Source organism: Bufo gargarizans, chromosome 7 (assembly GCF_014858855.1).
Source record: "Bufo gargarizans isolate SCDJY-AF-19 chromosome 7, ASM1485885v1, whole genome shotgun sequence".
Taxonomy (NCBI): Eukaryota; Metazoa; Chordata; class Amphibia; order Anura; family Bufonidae; genus Bufo; species Bufo gargarizans.
In genome coordinates this window covers 151,491,156-151,511,074 of record NC_058086.1, presented here as the reverse complement: position 1 = coordinate 151,511,074, position 19,919 = coordinate 151,491,156, and the positions used below count along the sequence as shown (strand labels likewise).

The window sequence follows — 19,919 nt, the reverse complement described above, 5'->3', positions numbered from 1 at the left end:
TGGGGATGAGATTAGAAGTGTTTCTGCTGCCCCCTCATTGGAGGATCATATTGACTCATAAGGAACCTTCATTGTTTCAGTCATCATAAAATCAGTGTCTCCTACCAGCTGTTTCCTCCCAGTCTCACTTTTCCCTCCCCTTTCTTCCCCTTCCTACTGCTTTATTGTTTGTCGTCTCCATACATGACAGGTTTAAAAATTGTGAAAAGTATATAAAAAAAAAAAACATGTTGAAAAAAAAGAAGTGTGGGTTTGAAAGTGCTTTTCCATTAAAGAAGACCTTTCACTAGAATAAAAAATCTAAACTAACTATACAGACATGGAGAGCGGCGCCCAGGGATCGCCCTGCACTTACTGTTATACCTGGGCGCCGCTCCGTTCTCCCGGTATAGCCTCTGGTATCTTCATAGTTAGGCTCCACCCAGTTGAACCTGCCGGCGTCTCCTTCTCCCATGCTGTAGCGCTGGCCAATCGCAGCGCTCAGCTCATAGCCTGAGAGGCTTTTTTTTCTCTCAGGCTATGAGCTGAGCACTGCGATTGGCCAGCGCTACAGCATAGGAGAATGAGACGCCGGCAGGTTCCACTGGATGGAGCCTAACATATGAAGATACCGGAGGCTATACCGGGAGAACGGTGCAGCGCCCAGGTATAACAGTAAGTGCAGGGAGATCCCTGGGCGCCGCTCTCCAATTTAGTGATGAGCGGCAGGGGTCATATTCAAATTCGCAATATTTCGTAGAATATTCGTTGAATATCCGCAAATTTGAATATTCGTTATATTCTACGAATTTTTTACTCGAAAAATCGGCAAGGTAATTATCGTGTAATATGCGAATTTCCGTAATGCAAAATTTTTACTTTTATTCAAAGAATATTATAGCACTATATTAGCTAAATTGCTCTATATTCTTTTTTTCGAATATTCGCTATATTGCAATAACTTAGTTTTTTCGAATATTCGTAATATTCTAAAACAAGAATATATAGCAATATAGCGAATATTCCCCAAAAAAGAAATATAGAGCAATTTAGCTAATATAGTGCTATAATCTTCTTTGTCTAATAGTTGTAATTTTTTTCTCATCTTAAGTTCAGACTGGAAAAAAAATTACAACTATTAAAAAAAAAGATTATAGCACTATTTTAGCTATATTGCTCTATATTCATTTTTTTCGAATATTCGCTATATTGCTATAACTTTGTTTTTTTGAATATTCATAATATTCTAAAACAAGAATATATAGCAATATAGCGAATATTCGAAAAAAAAACTAATATAGAGCAAAATTCGCAAACAACACTACTCCTAAAGTCAAGTATATTGCAGCCTTCTTATTGGTCCACAAGCTAGAAGCAGGGAGGGATCATGTGTACTAATAAAAAATAAAAAAAATCGATAAAAAAAAATCGAATATTCGAAATTACGAATATATATCACTATATTTAAAATATTCGCGAATTTTCAAAGTACCTATATTCGCGATAAAAATTTGAAATTCGAATATTCGTGATCAACACTACTCTCCATGTCTGTATAGTTAGTTTAGATTTTTTATTCTAGTGAAAGGTCCTCTTTAAATAAAGCCTGGTAACTGACAATAACTTATTCTGAAGAACGTTTGGTTACAGTGAACCATGCCGTGAGGTAAACAACTTTTTTTTAAAAAACATCAGAAGACATGTTATAGAGACACATGAGGCTGGAGAAGGCTACAAAAGCCAAAGATCTGGATGTATATCATAGCAACCAATCAGATTCCACTTTTCAATTTTTGACATCTCCTTTGAAAAATGAAAGGTGGAATCTGATTGGTTGCCATGGCCAACTAAGCCAGTTCTACTTTACACCAGTTTGATAAATTACCCCTCATGTTACTATGACACCATGAAGGAAGCCACTGCTGTCCAAAATATACATTACAGTCAATTTTAAGTTTGCTCAAGACCACGTATATGTTCCACAATGGTTCTGGGAAAACATTCTATGGAAAGAAAATAAAAATTAAAACTTTTGATGATAAAGACTATGTTTGGAGAAAAAATAATATTGCTTTGCCGTCTCAGGGTCTGGATTCCTTGTTGTGATCATTAAGGGATCATTAAGGTTTATCAAAATATTTTACAAGAGAATATAAGGGCAGAAGTCCATGTCCTCAAGCTGAAGAGATCTCAGGTGATGCAACGAGACAATGACCAAAAACACACAAGTAAATGAAAGAATGGTTGACCAAATCAGAGTCCTAACCTTAACCCCATGAAGATGATGTGGCATGAGCTTACGAGGGCTGTGCACGCAACACATCCCAGAATTATTGATGAACTGAAACACATGGAGGAGGAAAGATCCAAAATTCCACCTCAACATTATGAAAATCCTATTTTGTGAAACATTTTGTGGAAGTAATTGCTGAAAAAGGGATCTACAGATTATTAAATTCAAGAGTTCACTTACTTTTTCTCCTTGCACTGTGGATGTGCTTAATAAAAGACAAGGATGTTACAGCTTTTTGTGTTATTAGTTTAGATTGTACTTGTCCTATAATTGAGATTTTAGATAATCAGATAACAATTTATTGGCAATCACTGCAGAAATCCAGGTTTGAATTCAATTAGAAAGGATTTACCTACTTTTTCTTGCAAATTTATGTTATTAGAAAATGGTGGAGGGTAGTAATTCTGTCTGCACCTGAATGTTGGAGATTGAGTGACTTAGCCAGGGCAAACAGCCATAAGGATAAAAAGATTATTTTGATTAGAATTATGTTTCTACCCAGACTGTTGATCGTTCGAGTCTGGATCTCAAAAAGTATTCCTAAACTCAATGAATGGTTGCACTTGGTCAATAAAGTTAAGAGATATGAGAAGGTCTTATATAAACAAAGAAATTCTGAGGATAAATGGTCCAAGATATGGGGAGGTTGGAAGTGGTAGCTCTTTTTTATGGCTCTCTCCCTCCCTCACTTTCCATGTATTTATTGATTACAAATTTTTTCTTTTTTAATTTTTTGAGGAAGGATCAGAGATGCATCGCAAGAGAGGGAGAGTTGGTTTAGGTTGATCGGGATGGGAAAGGGAAAAAAAAAAGGGAGGAATAAGAATTATGGTGTCATTGATTAAATATGTATCTGTTTTGGTTTTGGTGTTTCCTAAATAAAAATGTAAAAAAAACTAAATAAATAAATAAAGCTTTTATAGTCATTTCCAACCCTACTATTTCTGCAATGTCCCCCCCCCCCTACAAACCTGTTATTAAACTGTAATACAAGATGTTTTTAAAGAAAGCAAGGACTTTCGTCACTGATTGATACGGGACAATGTAGCAACTGTATAATAAAGCAAGTTCTGTTCTGTAAAAAAAAAAAAATAAGGAAGAAAATGGTGGCATTTTCCTCACATTCAAGCATCCTGTAATTCTCCTATCCCTGCCTGTAGACTCTATCTTAGCCTATGACAATCTTTGGTGTTGCAACCTTTACTGTAAAGTTGCATACTACTGCAACTGATGCATGATCTGAGTTTTTCTTATGCAGGAAAAGTGTGTGCATCTCATTTAAGCAGCTTGTTGTATAGGAAGAAAAAAAGAACAGCAAAAGTAAATCTAAATATCACATCAGGAAAAGTCCGCCTAGTCATAAAGCATGCAAAGCAAATCAATACATTTATAGAAGCCATGAGAGTGGATTGCAAAGACTGAAAATGAGCAGGTTTGACACAACCTATCTGGCTGCACTACATTGAGTATACTTTTACAGCTAATAGTTATTTTCCCTTTGAATTTGCAGGCAAAAAACATAGCTAAATAGTAAATCCTTATATCAGAACTGTCCTGATTTCAGTGGGATAGAGGCAATGTTAGAACCTTGAAAGAGGGAATAGGGACTGACATCAAAGGAAGTGTTTGGCTGAAATATACACACGCCTAGATGCATATAGATGGGGTTTAGCAAAAACGGGTTGGACCTTAGCGTATTCCCTAGTATTACGTTTCCAAAAAGTATGAGACGTAGCTTTAAATTCCTGATCGCCTCAAAGAAATCCGGTTAGGAAAGCATAGTATTCTAACTAAGTTCCTCCCTTTAGGTCCATGTGGGCTTCAAAAGCCCTGCAGTTGTTCTACAGATGTGACAGTAGGATACTGAATTCCTCCGATCATGAATTGCAAGAGTTGAGAATGTATTTCACAGCTAAGGGAAATATTTTGGCTTTGCATAAAGAAAATGCTTATTTCTATATGTTCCATCAAAGATCACACTTTTTAACTGCATTTTTCATGTTGCTTGTAGTAAATAGGAAATTACACTTAAGGGTCCTGCCCACAAAGAGTATTGGATCGACAATACACAGGTCAATCAGTGCTCAATATTACTAGAGATGAGTGAAAAAAGTGATTTGGCCGATTTGCCGAATTTATTTGCTGCAAATTGCGTTAAAAACTACTATTTCGTGGCTGCTGAGAGCCTAGAACACTGTGCCTTGCAGTAACATACATAGGGAGTCTGCTGTGGTAGTGAAAGAGAAGACTCCCTAACTGGTAGTGAGTCAGTATGACACGCAGATGACAGAAGTCGCTCTTAGAATCACTGCACACTTCACTTATTTGGGCAGTTACGGGGCCAAAGCTGACCAAATAACTCAAGTATAAACTCAGCCTTACAGGTTGATGTTAGCGTCAAGAAGAAGCGCACTCCTTTCTCACCGTCGTCAGCTGATTCCACATAGATGTCTACAGAACCTGTTCTATTAAACGCTTATACAAGTAGAGCCCCCGACAGAGTGGAGAGGGTGCCAGCAGTAAGTTTGTGTTGACATCACTGATTATTCTGCCCTTCCTCTGATCCGTCAGAACAATAACCCCCAAAAAACAGATCCTGTCTGTTGAGCATCTGCCTTCACCCGGTCAGCATTTGGTCAGTAATCCATCAGTATTGCTAATGCAAAAAATCCAAAACAGAGATGACACATGAATGGAATATTTGCATGTCTTCTGTGTTATGTACCCATTCCTGCTTTTGGCTAGCAAATCATAAGCCAATTCTGATGGGACCATACAGGCCTTACAGCTGCTACACAGACAGGATCCATTGTGCGTCTCATTTTTCTTCCTTCTGACATATCAGATGAAGGGTCAATAAATGGTGATGTCATCCAGGCCAAAAAGGCAAAATAGTGGCCCAGTCATGGAGTGGGGAGGGTGGGAGAACAGCTTGAGAAGTCCACAGAGTGGCCCAATAACATAGTGGTGAGGTGGGAGCAGCATTAGGAGACCACAGAGTAGCCCAGTGACATAGTGTTGAGGTAGCAGCAGCATGAGGAGGCCGCAAAGTGGCACAATGACAGAGTGTGAGGTGGCAGCAGCAGCATTAGGAGGCCACAGAGTGGTAAGGTGACATAGTGTGGAGGTGGCAGCAGCATGAAGAGACCACAGAGTGCCAAGGTGACATAGTGTGGAGGTGGCAGCAGCATGAGAAGACCACAGAGTGACCTGGTGACAGATAGGGGAGGTAGGTGCCAATAACAGCACCCTCTGATGATGGTGGGTGTAATAATGAGCAGTTGGCATCAGATGTGTGGCATCAGGCAGGTGGCAGCATCAAAATAGTAGCTGAGGCAGGTAGCCAAAAGAAACCGGTCTCTTTTGTCAAGGTTTGGGTGAGGCAGCATGGATGATCTAATCTGATGCATGAGGCATTGGTGGTGGAAATCCTGACTGATCCACGCCTGATTCATCTTGACAAAGGTCAGTCTGTCCAAATTTTGGATGGACAGGCCAGTTCTCCTTGGGGTAACCTTGGCCCCTGCCGCACTAAACACCCGCTCTGATGCCACACTACTAGTCGGGAAGGACAGCTTTTCCAGAGCAAACTCGGCCAGTTGCAGCCACAAATCCAGTTTGGCTGCCCAGTAATCCAGCGGATCTTCGATGATGGGTGGCAGGGTGCACTTAAAGTATGCCACCACCTGCTGGTTCAGGTTCTGCTCTATGTCTAGCTGCTGGTGAGTAGTTTCTTCATTATGCGGGTGACGAAAGCTGCTCCTCAGCTACTCTAGACTCAGGCTGCTGCTGATGGAGCTGGAACTGCTCCTGCCACCCCACCCCTCCCCAGCAGCCATGGCAGTGAAGCGTGAGCACAGAGGGCCCCCCCGGTCAGACCTGCGAGAGGATGGACGATGGCGCAGATAGGCAGCCGCCAACTTACTACATAGGATGTCTCTATAGTAGTTCAGTTTGTCCTCCCTCTCAGCGGGTGTAAAAAAGGCCCCCATTTTGGACTGATAGTGAGAGTCTAACGGTAGTGAGGGTCTAATGGTGGAGAGCCAGTAGTCATCCCTCTGGCGAATGGTGACAATTTGACTGTCACTACGCAGGCAAGTGAGCATGCATCGGACCATTTGCGCAAGTGACTCAAAGGGAATCCCTGCCTCCATCTCCATTGCATACTGCCACAATGTGCCTGGTTCATCTGCCTCGTTTTCCTCTTGCTCCTCCGGCTGCTCCTGCTCCTCCTCTCCTGTCACCTGTGTAGAAAAACCACCCATTTCGCTACACATTGCTTGTGCTCCAATATCCTCCTCCAGTTCAGCCCCCACAGGGCTCATGTGGCCGTGAGATGTAGGCACCACGTCTCCAGTCCCCTAACCACTCAGATTTACCAGCATCTTTTTCAGGATATGAATCAGTGGAATGACGTTGTTCATCCTGTAGTCCTGGCGACTGACAAATAAAGTGGCCTCCTCAAAGGGCACAAGCAAACGGCAGGTGTCACGCATGAGCTGTCACTGGCTAACATCGAAGTTACACAGTGGAGTATCTCTGTCCACTTGGATCATCAAGAAATTGTTTATGGCCTTTCTCTGTTCGTATAGTGGGTCCAACATATGGAGGGTGGAATTTCAACGGGTGGAAACATCGCATATCAGCCTATGTTGCGGGACGCTGTTCTGCTGCTGCAGCTCAAGGAGAGTGTGCTTGGCGGTGTACGAGTGGCTGAAGTACATTTTTAGGATGTCTTGCAGATGGGTGGAAGACTTCAGGAACCGCTTGACAACCTGTCACGAAGTAAGAGGAGGGGAGGAACACCAGAATGACAACAGAAGGAAAATGACCAGGAACTAGACCTCAAGGCTATGGAAAGAGAAACCGTAACCAAAAAATAAAATAAAAACTAAACCTAGCCCTGACTCCTGTGAGTATAAATAGACCCTGAAGGTAGGAATATTCATACACCGTAAACCTAGGCCCTAGAAACCCTGAATAGCCCTAGGAGTAGTGACAGGGTCTGAGACTACCGGTTCCTTCCCAGATGAACGAACCAGCGTCTCCCTAAGGACCTAGTAAACAACGAGCAAATGGGAACAACAAAATAAAAAAAGAAGAACACATATCTTCAATAGAAAATGGATGAGCAGGAACTCAGATGAACGGGCGATACCGAAGTGTGCATACCATTGTTTTATGCCTTTTTATCAGAGATACTGTTGTAAGTACAATAAATCTTTGCACGTGACGGTGGCAGTCTGGGCTTCACCATTGTTGTGACCTTTAATTACCCACAGGAGTGTTGGAGAGAGGAGGGCTCCTCGGGTATACCCCTTGCAGATCCTTCCCCGTGCTTTTTGTAACCCGTACCAAAAAGGGAGGAGGTGTATCAAGCAGAGCGGTTTTCCACTTTCTTGAGGAACTCAGATGAGGACACACCAGCTCTTCCAACTTGAGGCAGAGAATACCAACCGCATGGTATGAAGTGTGAGTCCAGACTAAATAGAGAAGCAGTAATTACCTCAAGTTGCAACTAAGACAAGTGAAAACAGAGAGACTGTCAGATACTGTCACGTGCAGCCAGTCTCTCAGATCTTCTAACCTCTGTCATGGGTGGGACTGTGACACAACCAGATTGCTGGAGGAGCACTGTGAAATGTCCCTGCAGTGGAGGCTGAGTACACGGTGGAGGATGAGAAGGCAGAGGAGAACATTGCCGCAGGACCAACGGCGTGAGAACATGGAGGAGAAAGCGGTGTCACCTGGCAAAGTTACTGGTGTGGCTGGGAAGGAACCACATTTACCCAGTGGGCCGTAAAGGTCCTATATTGTCCTTGACTGTAGTTACAGCTACCGACCAATTTTCCCAAAAAAGGCTGTATCAGAAACAAATTTCACCACTGAATGGCTAATCGTGGAATTGTTAGTCCCTACGGAAGATACTCTACAATCACTCATCAATTTTCCCAAAAAAGGCTGTTTCACAAAAAAAGTCACCACTGAATGGCTAATCGACGCAATTACTCAATCCCTACAGAAGAAAGTCTACATTCCCTGACCAATTTTCCCAAAAAGGCTGTATCACAAAAAAATTTCACCACTGAATGACAATGTAAATTCACAGCAGAACGGCTAATAACACATACTTATTTTTGCTATTAATATAGCGCAACAATGTCTTTATGACAATGTAAATTCACAGCAGAACGGCTAATAACACGTACATTTTTTCCCATCAATACACCCCAACAATGGCTGTATAACAATGTCGGTTCACTGCAGACCGGCTAATAAGACATATTCTTTTTTCCTATTAACACACCCCCAAAAAATAAATTTACCAATCACAATTCACTGCAGAACTCTAATAGGACGTACGTATCTATCCTATACCCCATAAATGGCTGTAGTACAATGGAACCTCACCGCTGAACATTTTTTTTTTTTTGCCACTAATACATGCCAAAAAGGGCTTTAATTTTCTCACTTCACGACACAACGGCTAATAAACCCTTTTTCTTTTTCCTCACTACTACACGCCAAAAAAAGGCTTTAGAACATATAACTTCGGTCGTGAACGGCAAATAAAGTGTTTTTTTTGCCACTAATACATGCCAAAAAGGGCTTTAATTTTTTCACTTCACCACACAACGGCTAATAAACCCTTTGTCTTTTTCCCCACTAATACACGACAAAAAGTGGCTTTAGAACATATAACTGCGGCAGTGAATGGCAAATAATATTTTTTTTGCCACTAATACACTCCAATAAAGGCAGAGATTTTCTCACTTCACCACACAACAGCTTATAAGCCCCTTTTTTCCCCCCACTAATACACAACAAAAAAAGGCTTTAGAACATATACAGTTGCAAGAAAAAGTATGTGAACCCTTTGGAATGATATGGATTTCTGCACAGTGCATGTGGAAAAAATATGTGAACCCCTAGACTAATGACATCTCCAAGAGCTAATTGGAGTGAGGTGTCAGCCAACTGGAGTCCAATCAATGAGATGAGATTGGAGGTGTTGGTTACAGCTGCCCTGCCCTATAAAAAACACACACCAGTTTTGGGTTTGCTTTTCACAAGAAGCATTGCCTAATGTGAATGATGCCTCGCACAAAAGAGCTCTCAGAAGACCTACGATTAAGAATTGTTGACTTGCATAAAGCTGGAAAGGGTTATAAAAGTATCTCCAAAAGTCTTGCTGTTCATCAGTCCACGGTAAGACAAATTGTCTATAAATGGAGAAAGTTCAGCACTGCTGCTACTCTTCCTAGGAGTGGCCGTCCTGTAAAGATGGCTGCAAGAGCACAGCGCAGACTGCTTAATGAGGTGAAGAAGAATCCTAGAGTGTCAGCTAAAGTCTTACAAAAGTCTCTGGCATATGCTAACATCCCTGTTAGTGGATCTACGATACATAAAACACTAAACAAGAATGGATTTCATGGGAGGATACCACAGAGGAAGCCACTGCTGTCCAAAAACAACATTGCTGCACGCTTACAGTTTGCACAAGAGCAACTGGATGTTCCACATTCTGTGGACAGATGAAACTAAAGTTGAGTTGTTTGGAAGAAACACACAACACTATGTGTGGAGAAAAAGAGGCACAGCACACCAACATCAAAACCTTATCCCAACTGTGAAGTATGTTAGTGGAGGCATCATGTTTGGTGCTGCTTTGCTGCATCAGGGTCTGGACGGATTGCATCGAAGGAAAAATGAATACCCAAGTTTATCAAGACATTTAGCAGGAGAACTTAAAGGATAACTGTCACACTTAGACCCTAATTTAAATTTTCATATATGTAGTTACTAATAACATGATATTCCAGAATCATTTACTATTAGACTGACTTACCCCATATTTAATAAGATTCAGCCCTTAGCAACCAGTCTGCATAAAACTGCAATTTCACTATTCAGTTAAGATGGCCGCCACTGCCCTCACCCTGAGGCTAATCCCGCCTGCCCTCACTAGCCAGTAACAATAGCCCCCCAAAAGTGTCAGTAACCAGAGCCCTCCCCCTAAAGGGTTAATCTCCTGCAGCACAAAGGGGCCCTCTTACCACATGTTGCTTTCATTTATACACTGAGCAGACGGCAGATCTCCCTTCCCTGGTCTGCGCTGCTTCAACTCTACTTCTCCAGCTCTGCTGAGTGAGGGAGCGTCTGCCAAGTGCAGGGACAGGGAGAAGTGCACACAGCCCAGGCACTGTTATCAGCTGCTGGGGAGGACCTGGCTTTAATCATTTACTTACAGTCCCTGGCTGTCAGTAATGTGACCTTGCACGCTGCGTGCTTCTGCGTCCTCCGTCCTTCAACAGATAGACGGACCATGCCTAGCAACCCTATTTTAAGCACAGGTAAAAGTAGGCAGTACAGGGAACAAAACTGTGGAATTAATGGCTAATTATACACAGTGAAAAGTTGAACTAGGGCCACCAAGGAGATATTAATCACCACAATCCAATACTCCTAACAACAACAAAAAATACGACAGTTATACTTTAAGGCCATCTGTCCACCAGCTGAGGCTCAACAGAAGATAGCTGCTGCAACAGGACAATAACCCAAAGCATAGAAGTAAATCAACAACAGAATGGCTTAAACAGAAGAAAATACACCTTCTGGAGCGGCCCAGTCACAGTTCTGACCACAACCCGATTGAGAGGCTGTGGCATGACCTCAAGAAAGCGATTGACACCAGACATCTCAAGATTATTGCTGAACTGAAACCGTTCTGTACAGAGGAATGGTCTCCTGACTGTTGTGCACGTCTGATCTGCAACTACAGGAAACATTTGGTTGAAGTTATTTCAACCAATTATTAAATCCAAGGGTTCACATACTTTTTCCACCTGCACTGTGAATGTTTACATGGTGTGTTAAAAAAAACATGGTAACAATTAATTATTTGTGTGTTATTAGTTTAAGCAGACTGTGATTGTCTATTGTTGTGACTTAGATAAAGATCAGATCACATATTATGACCAATTTGTGCATAAATCCATATAATTCCAAAGGGTTCACATACTTTTTCTTGCAACTCTATATAACTGCACCACACAAGGGCTAATAAGACCCTAATAACAAGAACGGTTTGCTGGAATTACAGAGCAGTATAATGGCAATTTGGATCCGCAGTCAGTGCAGCAAGGTGTAATAGGATTGTTCCTATTACTCAGGCTGTAAACACATCTATTGAACCCTGTTCTGCTTCAATACTGTGGTATGATTCCTCCCTATCTATTCCCTACACTTCTAATGCTCTTTCCCTGAACTTCTATTGAGCAAAATGTAAATTTTTCAAGTCTTTTCTAGCACTGTCCCTAGCGCCTGCTAACATCTCTCCCTGCACTTAGTACACTGGAAAATGGCAGAATCCAAGATGGCTGAGGCTATTTATAGGGCTGTGACATCACAGGGCTGGCTGGCCTCTGATTTGCTGCATGCATGGCATTGTGGGTGATCCCTTGTTCCCAGAGTTCCTTGCTCCATGTCCTAACATGTGCAGCAGCCATTTAGGAAAAAATGCAATTCGTTACCACGAAGCGCGAGGAAATTTGGATTCGGTGCGAATCAAATAATTTCTGAAATTCGGATCAAATTCCACTTCGTCAACTTCGATTCGCTCATCTCTAGTTATTATATTAATTTTTTTACTGTTCAAGGATTGTGAGAAGGATGAACTGCTGAGGGTCAGTAACCCAGCATGGCCACTATATTTAATCCCTTCGGTCTGGACCTGTACCCCTGAACATAAAAAATTAAGACACACCTGTCCACGATCCTGCCGCTGCTCCATTCCTGGAAAATTCTGGCACCCGCATGGCCAAGAAGCATCTAGGTCACATGAACACTGGAGCCAATCACTGGCCTCAGCAGCCATAGAGGCTTGAATGATACCTCATGTGATGTAGAATTTAAGATGCTGTGATCGCTGAGGCCTGTGATTAGCTGCACCTGTCACTGAATCCAACCACTTCCTGCTCCTGCAGGGAACAAAAGCAGAAAGAGAATCGTGGAAAGGTGAGTCTTCCTTTTTTATATTCAGGGGCACAGGTCTGGACCATATGGGTTGTCAGCTCCAAGGTCAGACAACTCCTTTAATTTCCCCACAGTATAAAGCGTAAGATATTTAAGAGAATTTTGATCCATTGAGGTCAGGAAACAATATAATTTAGCGTGACGGATTAGATCGGGATGCGTTCAGGGTGCATTCGGTGAAACTCGCACCATTTTGCAAGTAAGTTCAGTCAGTTTTGTCTGCGATTGCGTTTTTTCCACACGAGTACAATGCGTGAAAAACGCATCGCATCCACACTTGCTTCCAGATGCAATGCGTTTTTCGCTAAAGCCCCATTCACTTCTATAGGGCCGGGGCTGCATGAAAAACGCAGAATATAGAACATGCTGCGTTTTTCATGCAACGCAGAACCCATTGAAATGAATGGGGGAGGATTTAGTGCGGGTGCTATTCATGTCACACATTGCACTGGTGCGGAAAACTCGCTCGTGTGAAAGGGGCCTTAGAGTTTTTAACTGCTTCAATCAACAAGATTTACTAGGAGCAGTCTCTATTTCCTACACCCCAACCCAATCTCAGTTGATTAGCAAGAGCAAAAGTTTTTTTCATCAACAACAGCAGATTCATATTCATATTAAAAATACCTTTATCTAACATAGATATTTAAGAACATCATATGTAAGAAATTGCACTGTTGAAGGCAAACACAATTGTTTTTACAAATTAAATTTTGCATTGTAGTAAAAATGACCAGGCCTGGTTAGTCCTATCTACTTTCCTACAAGGAGGCAAAAACTTGTGCAGGATTCCCATCTCACTTGCTAGCAAATATGAGAATGTGAAATTGTCCCAAGGGACAAGAAAAGGGCATAACAGGGGTAACCAGGTCTTTCAGTTCTATGCCAAACGTCGCCAATGTCAGATTATTGAACTGTTCAGTATTCTTATAGGAATTTAGTATGTATGTATTTATTAGTTATTAATTAGTATTATTTTTTGGGAAGATGGAGGCAAAGCATCTTTATTAGACCCTCTCAATACTACCCGGGATTGCACATCTAAGCAACAAGCCAGTGGCAGTGGTGGCAGAAGGCAGTGGGGAGTAGATTCAAAATTTGCTTGCATACACAGATGAGCAAAAGGGTAACAATATTTTAAACTTTTGACTTTCTGGCTCTATATCTCACCATTCATTACAGCTTTAAACATGAGACTACTATCATTTTATAGACAATCATCTTGGCTATCTCATACATAAATTTGACTATTTAGCATATGATTAGTTATGCAGATTTTTGTCATGTAACTGCATTGTTACTGTTTTGCTCCTAAAATTCTTAAATTACATTTTTATTATTTTGTTAGTATTCTGTAAATCCACCTTCGGCTTTCAACATAGTCTAAATCCTTCTGGGCATGCTCTCGATCAGATTTAAGCATGTCCACAATCTGTTCCCAGGTCTCTTGTACACGTTCCCAATATTGGTGCATACTGGTCGACTCACTTGGGTATGAATGCAGCTTTTTCTTCAACTCTACCCACAAGTGTTCAATTAGGTTGAGGTCTGGGGACTGTGGGGCCCAATCCAGCACCTCTACTTTATTGTCATTGAATCATTTCTTCGCCAAGCTCGACATATGTTTTGGGTTGTTGTCCTGCTTGAACACTATGCCGTTCTTTTCATACCCATAGTACTCGAGTGTACGAAGTAACTTGTCTTGTAGAATACTCACATTAGGCTCAACATTGAGACCACCATCAATCCTGGTCAAGTATCCAACACCTTTGTCTGTGAAACAACCCCATATCATCAGGCTTCATCCACCAAACTTGACAGTTCCATCAATTTCTCAAACTGTTAGCCCCCCTTTTCCCTTATTTCTTCCAGACCCATTTGCACCCATCAGAGCTCAGTCTTTTGACTTTCGTCCCATCACCCCAAATCACCATTTTCCAATCTTCTACTGTCCACTGTTCACACTTTTTTTCTAACTCGAGCCAAGGCTTCTTATGACGATATTGTCGAGGCTTCTTCACTTTTTTTCGGGCCACCATTCCAGGTTTGTTTAATGCGCGTTGCATGGTGCTTACATGGATGGCTGTGATTTCCCTATTAAGAAACCTACGAGCCACCTGCTGTCATATTTGTCACTCCAGAACTGACTGACCCTGTGATGAGTTGTTGAGCTTGTTGATTCTGATATTTTGCCTCAACATCCACCTGTTGGCTTTGGAATGGATGGACAGACTTAATTTCGTATTTTTCCAATTGTCATGGCACTCACATGATGCAGTTTGGCAGTTTTCTTTGCCGAGATACCGCTATCGATGGATGATGCTGGAGGATGCTCTTTCTCTTTTCTTGCAAAATCGTCTTCATGGCTGTTCCTGGAGTCAAATCCGTGTTGTGCTGTTCTGGAATCAACCTAATAACATACTGAGCTATTAGGGAATGTGAGAACAGATTGTAATTTGTAGTACACAAGAAGAAAACGATTGTTCCACCACCAGGAGCAAAACAGTAACAATGCAGTTACATGACAAAAATCTACATAACTAATCATATGCTAAATAGTTGCAAGTCCAATTTATTCTCGAGATGGCCAAGATGATTGTTTATAAAATGATTGTAGTCTCACGGTTAAAGCTGTAGTGGATGGTGAGCCTAAAGTCAAAAGTTCAAAACATTGTTACCCTTTTGCTCATCAGTGTATCCTAGCCACAAGCTGCTAACAGTGGTGATGGAGAGGAATCAGGAAGCAGGTCCAAAATTTGACCTGGGGCCCATAGGACTCCCGTTGAGCCCCCTATGTTTGGTTTGCTTGTTTGGAGTTACTATCTACAAACATGGCCATAGATATATACATTTTTCCTCCCACATAAAATAATTTAATTATGGGGACTGTCATTTTCCCTTAGGCCTCTAAGATTGTATTCCTTAATTTGCCGGGAACTGGGGACCTTGGTCTAGTTACATAAAACTTAAAGAATTAATGAAAATTCAGTTTCGCTCTCGTTCAGGGACTTTGTCAGGAAGAACATTTTATTAATATGCTTGGACACGATGCAGAACAGTTTCTCTGGGATCATATAAAATACTGGTATGTCAGAGTTCAGTTTTTGGTTTTCCCCTATCATACCGTTGCTCAGTGTTGAACAGTGCAAAGATGTGTTTGCTGGACATGAAGCTTTTTTCCACATCACGGACTTTCAGATTGTCCAAAGGTAGCATGTACTTCTTCTCTTTTTCCTACACGGAAAGAAGAAGCAAAAACAAACCAATAAGCTTGGATACAGTAGAGGTCTCACGTAGTGCCAGCATTGCACAGCATTACTTCCTTCACCTCAATTAAACCTAAATGAGCTTGGCAGCTGGAAAGGTCTGCTAGCTAGTCAAGGAATATCTGAGAAAGCACAGTGTCACTGGCTTCGGTGAACGCTGCCATTTCATCATGAATAAATGTATTATATGCTGTTCTCATGACTGCAAACATGAACTTACCCTGGACTCCAGAATGCTTGTAGTAGTTATACATTGGTATTATCAAGTCAGAAAATGTTTAGACAGCCAGTAGGACTGTGCCACACATTCACTGAAAATCAGATGTCTGAACGTTCAGAATAAGTCTTGCCTCCCCTTCTCTATTAGAAATGTTATACATAGCTAGTAGTAGGAGGCTTTTAAAGTTAATCTCCAGGAATGCCTGAAAAGCCAATATTTAATAAGGTAAGGGGGTATCTTCCATCCCAAAAAAATATAATTTAGCATGACTGGAAGATCTTGAGGTTCTCCTAATCTTTCACCTGTATAAGACATCCATAAAGGGGTTATCCAGGAAAATATCTTTATGACTTATCCTCAGGATACCCTCACCCCCATGATCAGCTGTTAGAAGAGGCCTTGAGTGCCACAGCCTCCTCCTAGGCCAGTGACATCACTGTACATCAGTCACACGGCCTCCTTGCAGCTCAGCCCCATTCACGTCAATGGGGCTTAGCTGCAATACCAAGCACTGCCATTATATGATGTCCTTGGGAAGCTGCCGGGAGCCTGCATGGTTCACCAGGGCTCCGGTGAGCACAGTGGCTTCCTTAAACAGCTGATCGGCCGTGATGCTGGGATTTGGACCCCTATCCTCAGGATAGGTCATTACTAGATCATTTCCCGAATAACCCCTTAAAGAGGACCTGTCATCTCTCCTGACATGTCTGTTTTAGTAACTACTTGCATTTTTTTGTGTAATAACAATTCTGAAGCATCTGTTCTTATGGCTCAATGTTGTGCCATTCCTTTATTATTCCTGCTAGAGGGTATGAATGAATTACTAGCAGTTTGCAACGAAGGTCTAAGATGGGTGTTACCCGTTGGGGAAGGAGGTCTCCCTACAGAGTCTTATGCTATCCAATCAATGCTGCCACTGTTAGACTGTGTAGGGACACACCCTCAACTGGTAACACCCGTCTGGACCCTCATTACAAAATGCTAGCAATTCATTCCTAACTTCTAGCAGAAACAATAAAGGAATAGCACAATATGGAGTCAAAAGATTAGATGCTCCAGAATTGTTATTACAAGGGACATGCAAGTGCTTGTTAAAATAGACATATCAGCAAGGTTTTCTCAGGAATGTCTGCGCCAGATTAACAACACTTTCTTGACCGGACCAGTCACCAGATTTATTGCCAATCAAGCATTTATGGGACCAGCTGGGATGCCAGCTTCGGCAACCTACAAGCTTGCAGAATCTACAGGCCCAGCTGTAACATTACATCTGTGGGCAAATGTGCAGCAGGATACCATATGGAACCTATATGCCTCCATGGCCAACCGCACCCCATCTTGTATTTACGGTAGGTTAGAGATGGTTTAACAGGGTCCTAGAGCCTCCTTTCAATTGAACAATTTTACAGTTGTACAGTTTTCCCCAATAAACGTATCCTTTCAGTGTAATATTGTAATCACATATACAGCGCATTCAGAAACTCTTCAGACCCATTCACTTTGCTCACATTTTGTTATGTTGCGGCCTTGTGCTAAAATAAAAATAAAATTAAGTTTCCCTTATCATTCTGTACTCAGCACCCCATAATGACAAAGTAAAAACAGAATGTTCAAAATCTTTGCTAATTTATTGAAAAGGAAAAACTAGAATATTGCATTGACATTAGTATACAGACCCTTTGCTCAGTACTTAATTGAAGCAACTTTGGCATTGAGTACAGCCTCAAGTCGTCTTGCCATTATTCTACGTAGATCCTTTGCTTTTCTGTCAGGATGGATGGGGACCGTCAGTGGACAACCCTCTTTAGGTCTCTCCAGAGATGTTCTATTGGGTTCAAGTAAGGGTTCTGGCTGGGCCACTGGACCTTCACAGAGTTGTCCCTAAGCCACTCCTGTGTTGTCTTGGTTATGTGCTTAGGGTCATTGTCTTATTGGAAAGTGAATATTCACCCAGTCTGCAGGCCAGAGGACACTGAATCCGATTTTCATTAAAAATATCTCTGTACTATTCTCCATTCAGCTTTCCTTCAACCTTTTACCAGTCTCTGCCGTAACTGCCGAAAACCACCCCCACAGCATGATGCTACCACCACCATGCTTCACTGTAGAGAGGGTATTCGTCAGTGCTTGGATTTCTCCAGACATGACACCTAGAATTGAGGCCAAAAAGTTAAATTTTGGTTTCATCAGACCAGAGAATCTTGTTTCTCCTATCCTCAGAGTTCTTTAGGTACTTTTTTGCAAACTCCAGCTTTGGATACTTTCACACTAGCGCTATTCTTTTCCGGACTTGAGTTCCGTCCAAGTGGCTCAATACCGGAAAAGAACTGATCAGGTTTATTCTAATGCATTCTGAATGGAGAGCAATCCGTTCAGGATGGAGATAATACGTCAGCATGCTGCGTTTTTATCTCCATCCAAAATTCCGGAACATTTGCCGGAATGCTGGCAAAATGGATCCGGCATTGCGGTCTGCGCATGCTCAGACTGCAAAAAATAAAAATGCTGGATTTGTTTTTCCGGATGACACCGGAGAGACGGATCCGGCACTTAAATGCATTTGTCATACGGATCAGGATCCTGATCCGTCTGACAAATGCCATCAGTTTGCATACGTTTTGACAGATCCGGCAGGTAGTTCCGGCGACGGAACTGCCTGCTGGAATCCTGTGCCGCAAGTGTGAAAGTAGCCTTTCATGTGCATTTTACTTCTGGCCACTCTGCCATAAAGCCCAAATTAGTGGAGTACTGCAGTGATATTTGATCTTCCATCTGCACCTAGGATCTATTTTGCTCAGCCACAGTGACTATTGGGTTCTTGGCCACCTCTCTAACCAAGGTCCTTCTCTCCTGATTACTTAGTTTGGTGGGGGTGACCAGCTCTAGGAAGAGTCCTGGCTGTTCCAAACATATTCCTTGTAAGAATTATGGAGGCCAGTGTGCTCTTCGTAATTTTTTTTTTAGTGCAGCAGAATAATTTTTGTACCCTTCTCCATTTCTGTGCCTCAAGGCTTGCTTTTTGCTCTGATTGACATTGTCAGCTGTGAGACGTTATATAGACAGGGCTGTTTCTTTCCAAGTCATGTCCATTCAACTGAATTTACCACATGTGGACTCCAACCAAGGTGTAGAAATATAAAAAGAAAAAGATCAAGAGAAATGGGAGGCCCCAGAGTGAGATTTGAAGTTCTTTGGCAAAGGGTCTGAATATGTATATCCAGGTAAAATTTTCTTTTTTTCCTTTTCAATAAATTAGGAAAAATTTCTAAAATTCTGATTTCACTTTGTCACTATAGGCTATTGAGTGCAAACTGAGGGGCAAACACAAGATATTTTTTTTTTTCTTTTAGCACAAGGCCGAACAAAAAAATGTGAAAGAAATGAGAGGGTCTGAAGACTTTCTGAATGCAATGTAGAAACTTGGCCCTTTCAATCAAGAAGTAGAGGGAGGGGCTGACAGAGAAATCAAGAGGAGCAAGGGTGCACAGAGGGGCTTGGACCTGCCCTCAGTGCACTTAACTGGTGCACTTAACTGCTGCATATGGATTAAAAGTACTTTTTCCCAGAATGAAGCTAAGGGCTCTTTCACACTTGCGTTCTTTTCTTCCGGCATAGAGTTCCGTCGTCGGGGCTCTATGCCGGAAGAATCCTGATCAGTTTTATCCTAATGCATTCTGAATGCAGTGAAATCCGTTCAGGATGCATCAGGATGTCTTCAGTTCCGGAACGGAACGTTTTTTGGCCGGAGAAAATACCGCAGCATGCTGCGCTTTTTGCTCCGGCCAAAAACCCTGAAGACTTGCCGCAAGGCCGGATCCGGAATTAATACCCATTGAAAGGCATTGATCCGGATCCGGCCTTAAGCTAAACGTCGTTTCGGCGCGTCGTTTCGACGTTTAGCTTTTTCTGAATGGTTACCATGGCTGCCGGGATGCTAAAGTCCTGGCAGCCATGGTAAAGTGTAGCGGGGAGCAGCATACTTACCGTCCGTGCGGCTCCCGGGACGCTCCAGAGTGACGTCAGGGCGCCCCATACGCATGGATGACGTGATCGCATGGCACATCATCAATGCGCATGGGGCGCTCTGACGTCACTCTGGAGCACCCCGGGAGCTGTGCGGACTGTA

The 19,919-nt window shown here is 42.2% G+C and overlaps 1 protein-coding gene across 1 annotated transcript in view; it reads right to left on the bottom strand.

The window, feature by feature from the left end:
- DNM3 (dynamin 3) overlaps positions 1–19,919 on the bottom strand; it is a 358,945-nt gene that overhangs the window by 153,904 nt on the left and 185,122 nt on the right. Inside the window, 1 exon segment of the mRNA XM_044302430.1 lies at positions 15,432–15,541. Coding sequence (XP_044158365.1) covers positions 15,432–15,541 — 110 coding nt within the window.